Genomic DNA, 9824 nt, shown 5'->3' with positions numbered 1-9824 from the left:
TTAAAGGGGTCATAGGATGCCCATTTTCCACAAGTTGATATGATTCTTTAGGGTCTTAATGAAAAGTCTGTAACATAGTTTGGTTAAAATTTCTCAATGGTAGAGTAAAAAACAATTTTTTTACCCTGTTAAAATTAGCTATTTTCAGAGCAAGCCGTTCTGTAGCATTTTTCTTTAAATGTTAATGAGCTCTGCTGTCCCCGCCCCTCTCTTTCAAGCTGCTCTCTGAGGGACTGTTTACTTTATCCGCATTCATCGTGAAACTTGCTAATTAGCACATTATAAGGAAAGCGATTTTTAAAGATCCATTAAAAAACCTTATACTCACTTCTTCACTGTAGGTAAAGCTGGATCACGAATGATTCACGCGAACATAGACGCATCAGCTCACTCAGGGCGGAGCTAAGGTAAGACGCCAGTCCAGTCTGTCAAACTATCGTGGGAGGGGCCTGTTTTTGTGACGTCACACAGACAGGCATCTGAGATCGGCTCAATTTGAGAAAGGGGTAAAGATTTGAGTAGATTAAAAAAAAAACACTGGGTGGATTTTTATCATTATAGGGTGGTTGTGTACACACACTGCCAACACACATTTCAGTTCAAACAACTTGTAAAAGTGCATGTAGCATCCTATGACCCCTTTAAAAGCTGTCACTTTAAACGCGATCTCACATTTATAATCAATGAAGCTCTCTACACTGCGCAATTAATCTCTTATTTACACCCTGTATACACTTTGCTTATGAAAGGATTCGTGAAATATGTCTGTGATACATTACTCAACGCTGCAAAAACACGTAGAAACCTTTGAAGCTCCCCTGAGTGCAATCACAAGTATGATGATGATCGGGTCAGTCGCACTGGTGCTCCTAAAAATTTTTCATAGTCGCACGCAGTAGTTTTCAGTCGCAAATGCGACTGAAATGGTCGCACTGTAGAGTGTCTTTAGTAGACATGGCTGCCAGAAAAGTTTTAAACTACTGGTAAAAAAAATAAAAAAAATAATAATAATAAAAAACAATATATATATATATTCTTCAATTTTGATTGTGTGAGCTGTATTCAGAGACATCTTAAAACTTATTAAATAATATTTATATATATTATAAATATAAGTATTTATATAATTAATATTGTATTGTTTATTTTGATTATTATTAATAATAAATGTTACTATTTAATTAACATTGTTATAGGAACCCCATACCCACAGTGAAAATCACTGTAACACATGGTCTCTTGTGGCTTATTGCTGTTGTCCAGGATGCATGAGGACACATCTCACTGTCTCTCTGTTGTTTTACCCCGATCCTGGGCTGACAATAACCAATCCCAAATTCACAAATCATAACAGCTCAATTCCCAACAGTTTCCGTAAGATCCAAAAATCTAAGAATAATAAATCTAGGAATAATAATCTTAACTGCCTCAGTGTCTCAGCACACCCTTTATGTTTTTCTTTTTTTTAATTCCACCTATGTCCATATTAGCAAAGGAGTATGGGTGTAAGTGTCTTTGTGAGTGTCTCTATGTCTCCGGCCCTCTCCAGAGATCATCAATCATGTCATATCGAACTCCTTTCTTTATCACAAGCCACCTCTCGCCTCTGCTTCTGACAGGCCATAATAATTGCACTGTGTTGCCATGACATGTTTAGTGTTTTGGGCTGGATAGCTATGCTGTCAGCTGGCTGAAATAAAACACAAACAGAAAAAGGCTGAAGGAAGAAGAAAGGCTATTCTCAGTCTAATTCTGGTCCCCATTCAGAGTGCACCTAAAATTATGTCTGCAGACTTACTGTGTTTAGTGCTGAAGACAGTTTTAATAACAGTGCAATGTGTGGATGCATGCCCAAACATAGATGCCTCATTGGTTATCACTTGTTTCTCAGGCTCAGTGGCCAGAAGATAAATCTTCATGGATATTACAAGAATAAAAGGGCTGCTAATATACAAGATGTCTAATATACAATGTGCACACATGATATTACACAATACATCATATGAAGGATGAATCTCAATTGCAAGTCTGTTTCAAGAAAAAGTGTGTGTTATAAACTCTTAAGGGTGGGATGCAGGTACACTGAGAAATGACCTCACTTCCTGTAGTTGAGGTATCACAGCTTTACACACGTAGGTGGTGCCGCAGTTCCCACCATGCACCCACTAACAATTCCAATGCTATGTCATGAGGATGAAGCGATAACAGATTAAATGCTAAAAAAAACAGGGGGGTGGAAGGTTGAGAAGAGGATGTTTGTGAATTATTGATGATCTCCTGACAAAACCTATAGCAACTGCTATATAGGGACTGTGTTTGTGTGAAATGTGTCCAATTTGGTGTTGGAAACCATCATGTTAAGTCTTACAATGTTGACAAAGTCTGATATATGCTCATTATTTGGCACTCTGCATCTCAGAGTTTAATGTTTGAGTAGGTTTGTACATTTCCTGCAGAGTTCTGCTTGGGTGGTTGTCAGGCCATTGCTATACAGTCCGAATGGTATCAAGCATAATGTTATGCAGTTGCTAAAGTGTTCTGAATGGCTTTTAGCATGTTGTTTTGCAGTTATCAGGGTGTTCTGGATGATCACAAGGGCGTTGTTAGTTGGTTGCTTACAAAAATATTCTCTCACTTCCCCTATAACATTAACAAAGTCTTAGAAAAAGAAATAGCACCTCTCCTCAACAAGCTGTATGAGTTGGCGTTAAACCTGTTTAAGCGATATTAAAACTGAAGTTTGCAACTCAAACACCACTAATTATTGAAATCTACTTGAAAAGTAAAAATCTGGAAATCTACTTGAACAGTAAAACAGGACACATTACTCAACACCCAATCACTCTTGAGAGTGACAGCAAGCACATAAAAGAAGTGTGGGAATTCTCCACTGACAATCCCTCGTTTTCTTTGATGCACTTGGTCGCCTCAGAAACCATTGCAAGCAGAGTCTAAATAACAAAATGCCTGAATTGTGCCTTTTACCAGAGAGCTTTCATGTGGCCAATCAGAACTGGCCACTTCTGACTCCCATGAGCCACTGAAACAACTGTAATAAAAGGCACTATTCTGCACTGACTGCAATCAATAGATTTTTTCACCTTCCAGTTCCACCTTCCACTTTCACAGTAAAGGGGAAGTATGAGGTAAACAAACACACATTACAGAGAGAGAGAGATAGTACAGAAAAGCGTTTAGACAACTCTTATTCCTTGGTTAGGGTCACTCTTATCCCTGGGTTATAAACAATCTCCACTACAGGCTTAATATGAAGCAAAGCTCACACGGAAGTCACTTTCAAACCAAACAGCTTTCTTTTGGTCATCATGGGGAATCCGTCTGACCAACTGGACCCCGTTGCGAAATCTGCATAGAGAAATCTTTTGCCCTCACACAAAATTCCAGGTCAGGTGGACTCCTATTGAAATGACTGAATTCTGTCAGTGACAATTCATTAAATAACGGTAAATGTACAATGTACGCATTACCGTGATTTTGGCAAATTTTTGCTTTACAAAAAAGGTTTATTGTCTATTGTAAATAGAAGCACAGTCTATTGTATGAAGCACAGATCATGAAAAGTCACTTTAAAACCAAGCAGCTTTCTGTTGGTCAGTGTGGTGAATTTACGTAACCAACTTAAACCTGTTGCAAAATCTTTCGCCCTCAAACAAAATTCCTGACTGCTAATTCCTACTGAAATTACTTCAGTAGATTTCACCCACTAAAGTTCGCTGAATGTGATGGCACCTTTAGTCCTGCTTGTGTGGTACTAAACATATTCAGTGTGAATAAACTGTGCTAAAGCTGTATTAGCATTAGCACTGCATAAGCAGTTGTATTGCTACATAAAAGACTTCTTTAATAACAGAGAACCAGTGTGAAAAAGCCCAAGAGGCACCGTTAGGAGAAAAAACAGGAATATTGTAAAAAGCTGTGAAAAGGAATGAATAATTGTAGCTACATCTGGAAAAAAAAAATTCCAATGGCGTTATGTCAGTGGTCAGATAATCCCAATTGGTCAGATAATCCCAATTCTGTTATGTCCGTGTGAGGTCAGACTGGGAAGATTAAGACTCGAGGTGGATCTAAACGTCCATCTGGGACTTAATCCTTGGGCCTTCAATAAATCAAGAGGCAAGACACAGCATTTTATTAGAGGCATCCTTATAAAGACATCCACGAGGCAGGCAGCATTACAGTAACTGAAAGTACAACAAAATTGATTAAACCAGGAAATTTGATTCAAATGCAATCGATTCTGTACATCTACAGAAGCTCCTGTTATCAGCGTTTACTTAGCACCATTCAGCATTGTGTCTAAATGCCTTAGTGTCCATGCCTTTGCTTTTGGAGAAGCTATTCCATCATTCACTGTCTCTCGTACACAGACAACAGACGAACACATCCTCACACACACCTCCTCTCAGTGCGTACAGAAGTTATTTTAAGAGTGATGACGTGGAGAGGACGTGGTGAGGACAGTTTCTGCCCTTCTACTGATACTGGGTACTTGACTCACAAGGTGTCCTCTTTGTTATAAACATCAACATTTTAGGTTAAAATTAACATGAACGTGTATGACAAAGTGCATATTTTTTAGGTCCTGTAATATTTTACGCAAACACGTTTTTGCCTTCACTATTTCTCTTTAAATGGTCCTGTGGTGTAACATTAATTTTATTTATTTATTTATTATTTATTTTACAATGATTCCAGGTCATCTCTGAATAAATAATTACATATGTATTGATAAATCAATAATAATTTGAGAAAGAATTAGCAATAATATTTAATTTATTTTATTTATTTTTAAGAGTTTTTAGCATGTCACAACACAGGATGGTTTACTAGTAAACAACAGTCTAAAGTCCCATTGAAATGATCTTCTGAAAGCACCGATCAGCCCACTACCGCTCCATCATCTAGGAAGTTTCATTTAAATACTTTGGGGAGCAACTTTTAGCAAGATCTCAAGGCAGGTCCTTTTAATTATAATAGTTTCAGCGCTAAATGTATCAGCTTTGATACTACATCTCAGGCAGCTGCAAAAATTATTAATAAATATAATGTTTTCTTGGTTGGAGTTCTTTGTATAAATCATTGCACATTGGTTGCACCCTAAACTGTAAAAATATTTACGTTCTACCACATGAACTCACAAACGGGAGTGGTTTACTGGTCTATCTGATACTTAATGTTGTGTGGGCAAATTATGCTGCTGTGTTTCCTTAATCTAATCCTGCAACAGATGCATAATCCCAACAGAAATGCACAGGTGACATTGTCCATGAACGCGCGTGCACCTGATCGTCTACAAAAATGGATTTTTCAACAATATCAACAGGCAACTTTTTTTAGACTGTCTAGGTCTCGAGTGTGAAAATCAATGCAAATCTCCTTGTAATTAATTCCAGCAAAATCAAGTCCATCTCACTAAACATCTCAAAAACATGGTCTTCAAACAGTCGGGTGGGTCTAATATGACACAGCACCTGTAGGTAAAGTCCATGAGTGACCAGTGGAGCATGTGAATAACAGACTATGACTGATTTCCATCCTGTAGAGGATAGGAAACTCTACCCGTCACTCCCGACACCTCCAGCCTGCACTAACTAGTGAAGAAGAAGAACAAAGAGCAGAGGAAAGTGCAGATGCATCCGTGTACATACCGTCATAGTTGACAATGATGATGGCGAGCATGTAATCCTTGCCCAGCATGGTGTCTTCCCGAAAGCCCCCAGCGGTTAACTCAGATACATTCCAGTCCAAAGCGTCCCAACATCACCAACAAACTCTGCAGCACACACTCACACACAGGGTGACCACCGCACTCAGTGCCAAACAGCCAGGAATACACTCGCATGCCAAGAGGATTAAAGCCCACACTCTTCTTTTCCTCACTCCGTCTATTCCCTCTTTTATTTTGCCCTCAGGTAATTTCACTGCTGTCTAATCAACCTCATCTTTGTCTTTCTGTCTAATGCTTGTGCAATCATGCTCTTCTCTTCTCTATTCTGTTCACTGTCATTCTGTCTAGCAGAGAGTGATGCTGTTTTGAGATCGCTTCTATCTCTCTCTCTCTGTAACTGTGTGTGTGTGTCTCTCTGTGGATTCTGTAATTCAATAATGCCTGCAGCTATTCCCCCTCCTTCGTCCCTCCATCCCTCTCTCTCGCTCACTCTCTTTGCCTGATGATGGTGCCTTAAGGATGGCTGAACATATAGCTGATGAAAGCAAACAGCTGGGGCAAACACAGCCATCTGTTCCCTATACAATAATCCAGGTGTATATATTTTAAATGGATACATAAAACTATATATATATAGTATTTTTCATTAATCAAACAGGGCACAAACTGTGACGTGTGTTCCTGAGAAGAATTAGTGTCTCCAATCTGCTCCACACAGTGAGGCAGAGAATCACCATCTGTAATGTGAAGAGTAAAAAAAAAAATCTCATTCTTGAAACTGGGGTTGCGTTTCAGTATATTTAAAAGCCCTTTATTTTATTGTTACAATAAAATATGGATCCGAATATTAGAGTTTATGTTATTATGATATGCCATGAATTATTTAATAAAAATGTATGTAACTAGCTTCATTAGACTTCATAACAAGGTTTCTGGGAAATATTTAAGCACGCCTTTAGATGTGTTGTACTGCGATTAGCAAGCTAATGTTATTAAATACTGAGGCGTGTATTACATAACAAAATAATATAAACATATGACTAATACAGCTATGATATGCCATGAATTATTTAATAAAAATGTATGTAACTAGCTTCATTAGACTTCATAACAAGGTTTCTGGGAAATATTTAAGCACGCCTTTAGATGTGTTGTACTGCGATTAGCAAGCTAATGTTACTAAATACTGAGGCGTGTATTACATAACAAAATAATATAAACATATGACTAATACAGCCGCACGGGAACTATTATTTAGGAAATATTTGTGGTCAGTAAAGAGCTGTGGATGTGTAAAGGTTTTTGGTTTGCGTTGTGTTGGTCCACCTTAACTCCTCCCGTCATGAGATCAAGCGAAGTCCGTCATCGTCCGGCCTCCGTTTGCATCACCCCTCTGGTTGCCGTGGCAACGACTTCTCTGTCGCGAGCTTCTGCAGAGTCACCAAGCAGAGACGGGCTCGCGCCTTTATAGTCAGTGTAATAAACAGATGTAACGATAAAATAATGACATAATTATATTTGATGTATATTGCATGTCTAAACCATAGTTCATGTAAGTTTATGAAAATCGCTGTTGAAATATGCTACTATAAAATGAAGCATAAGTCTCAGTTCCCTTGTGAAAGTAAATGTTAACCTTGTGAAATTGTTTTGAATGTGCACTTATTGTGTAGGCTACTATAATTCTTAAAAGTATATTAACGGAATAAAAGGCCACTTAAGAGTACTTGGGGAGAATATGGCTAAGTTTCTTAACACACGTAAGTAACCTACGTGTTTTTTTTTAAGTGTTATCGTCTTATATCTAATATGATCAAATTAACCATTTTAGTATTTCAAAGTACACATTAAATTATGATGTTTTAATAAGCCTTGTCTTTTGTCATGTATTTTGATGTGTTGACCAACATACTAAAGCACATATAAAGTATTTAAATACAGTTGTAACTATTGTGCTATTTGATATTCCATTTAAAGTTAATATATTTCAAATATACTGAATTGCAACTTCATCATTACAAATGTTACACATGAAAATATATTTAAATACATGACATACAAGTTTTAATAGATATGAGATTAAAGTAGCCATTTTAGTGTACCTTTAATGTTTGTAATAAAATAATATGTTATAAAATGAATATAAAATTTTAAAAAATAATAAATTTTCAATTAATTTGTAATTCAGTTAATTTAATTCATAAGTTATTCAACTAATAATTCAGTGTCCGCACTTAATTTTTTAAAAGTATGCTAAACTGTATTCATTTTTCACAAGGGTTCCTATAGCCTATATTAAAAGTTAATAGTTAAAGTTAAAGTTAATTTTAAAAGAATTTTGGTTACTGTGGAGATTTGTCTTGCACAACACAAATTGTCTTTTTTTAATGTATTTTGTACATTATACTATAATAAAACAATTATATTATATTATATTATATTATATTATATTATATTATATTATATATTAATTTGTATTTCTTTATTTACAAATCGTCGAGCATGAGACAGACCCATGTAATCAAAATTAGAGCGCGATCTGGAGTGGACGTGTGTTTCAGGTTGCTCAATCGAGCTCAGGATCTCCGATTCCACACAAGCAGACATGGCTGACAAGGTTGGTGTGCCACCGAACTTACCTAGACGTTGTTTCATAAGTCACTTTCTGTTCTGTAATTTTGATACTGTTCACGATTACTGTTTAGCTATTTTGCATAGCATTTTTGGACAGCGAGATCACGGAAAGAAAACAAAATATGATGTTTCGTACCGTTTTAGGTGGTCACATTGGTGCAAGTTCAACAGACATCAGTCAGTTCCATGTATTTATCTGTCAAATATCTGTCTGTTATGTTAAAAACCTGTGCTTTATCGTATCCTTAAATGTACTTTGATAAAACTTTACAGAAACACGTTTGATAGATGGCGCCGAATTGAAAGGCCATTTCTGCTGGCACGCCCGCAATGACTCATATTTGCTGACAGTCCCGTCAGCCACAGCTATGATGGGGTTGGTTTGTTATTGGCTTCTCAGTATTTGTCTTTCTTGAACAGGATCCATTCAGGCAGCTGAAAGACCTGTGTCTGCTTAAAGACCAGCTCGATAACATTCAGCGTCGGGTGGAGGATGAAGTCGGAGTTGGGATTCCACAGGTAGGACTTCAGATTTTTGTCAAAGTCAGCAATGGACCTCTTTCACGCACTGCGATGACGCATTTCCGCAACAATTAACGTCGTAAATCTAGCATGTTTATTTCCTCCTGGGTCCCAGGCATAGACGTTTGTCCTCTGCAGAGGACATTGCATTTTAGTGAATTTCTCTGAGACCATACATGCCACAGTAAGTCTGGATGTCCTGTACAGAGCACATTCAGGGCTTTTTAAGAGATAAAATATGTTTGGAGGTTTGACCATAAACACTCTCTCTCCTTGGTCTTTAAAAATGACTGATATTAACAGAATGATCAAATTTCGCACTCTTAGGGAAATATGATAATTATGTTTTGTAATTTTGTAATTATCATTTAAATCGGACTAATTTTCAAATAGTTTGTCGTAAATAAACCTCTCAGAAAAATGTTATGGGGTTTCAAATCAGAATATGAGTTTTTGTTATAAAACAGGGCATACTTGTCTTCTGTAGAGGACACCAGGACAAACAGCATGTTAATGAGGCATTTTGGGAAGACACAAGAAGTCAATAGGGAAAGAAATTAATTATCAATCAATATATACATCAGGGCTCGCAAAATTTCTAAATCCCTGGTAGCTCTTCGGGCAGGTACTCTTCAGATTTTGGTAGCCCGAAAATTAATTTAACTAGCCCAAATAAAAAAATACCTTTTTTTTAAATATAGAAAATCAGATAGGATTTTAAATGTCAATCAAAAATATTTTCAATACACAAATATCAACAAATATGAAGGAAGGTATTATTTACAGGGTATCTACAGAATTTGTACAAATAAATTTAAGGCAATTTATGACCCATTTTAAGAGCTGCACAAGTAAAATGAACACAGTATGGTGGGGTTGGACAATGTCTGTGGTAACACAGTATTGAGCCATAAAATTACATGATTTACAGTTCAGATACAGGTTTTCACAAAAAACTAAAATCATATACAACAGC

General features: G+C 36.8%; 1 protein-coding gene across 3 annotated transcripts in view; it reads right to left on the bottom strand.

Moving 5' to 3' along the window:
* Window positions 1–6174, bottom strand: part of LOC107748112 (amyloid beta A4 precursor protein-binding family B member 3-like) — a 37929-nt gene extending 31755 nt beyond the window's left edge. For all 3 annotated transcript variants that reach the window (XM_016562770.1, XM_016562772.1, XM_016562771.1), the window contains exon 1: window positions 5673–6174. In XM_016562770.1, the coding sequence (XP_016418256.1) occupies window positions 5673–5721 (49 nt within the window). In that variant the 5' untranslated portion in view covers window positions 5722–6174. The remainder of the gene's footprint in view (window positions 1–5672) is intronic.
* Window positions 6175–9824: the final 3650 nt, after the last annotated feature.

The sequence above is a fragment of the Sinocyclocheilus rhinocerous genome, unplaced genomic scaffold (assembly GCF_001515625.1).
Source record: "Sinocyclocheilus rhinocerous isolate Xijiao unplaced genomic scaffold, SAMN03320098_v1.1 scaffold2335, whole genome shotgun sequence".
In the NCBI taxonomy this organism is placed as follows: domain Eukaryota; kingdom Metazoa; phylum Chordata; class Actinopteri; order Cypriniformes; family Cyprinidae; genus Sinocyclocheilus; species Sinocyclocheilus rhinocerous.
The sequence above is the reverse complement of the archived record's forward strand: the minus strand, read 5'-3'. Positions and strand labels throughout refer to the sequence as shown.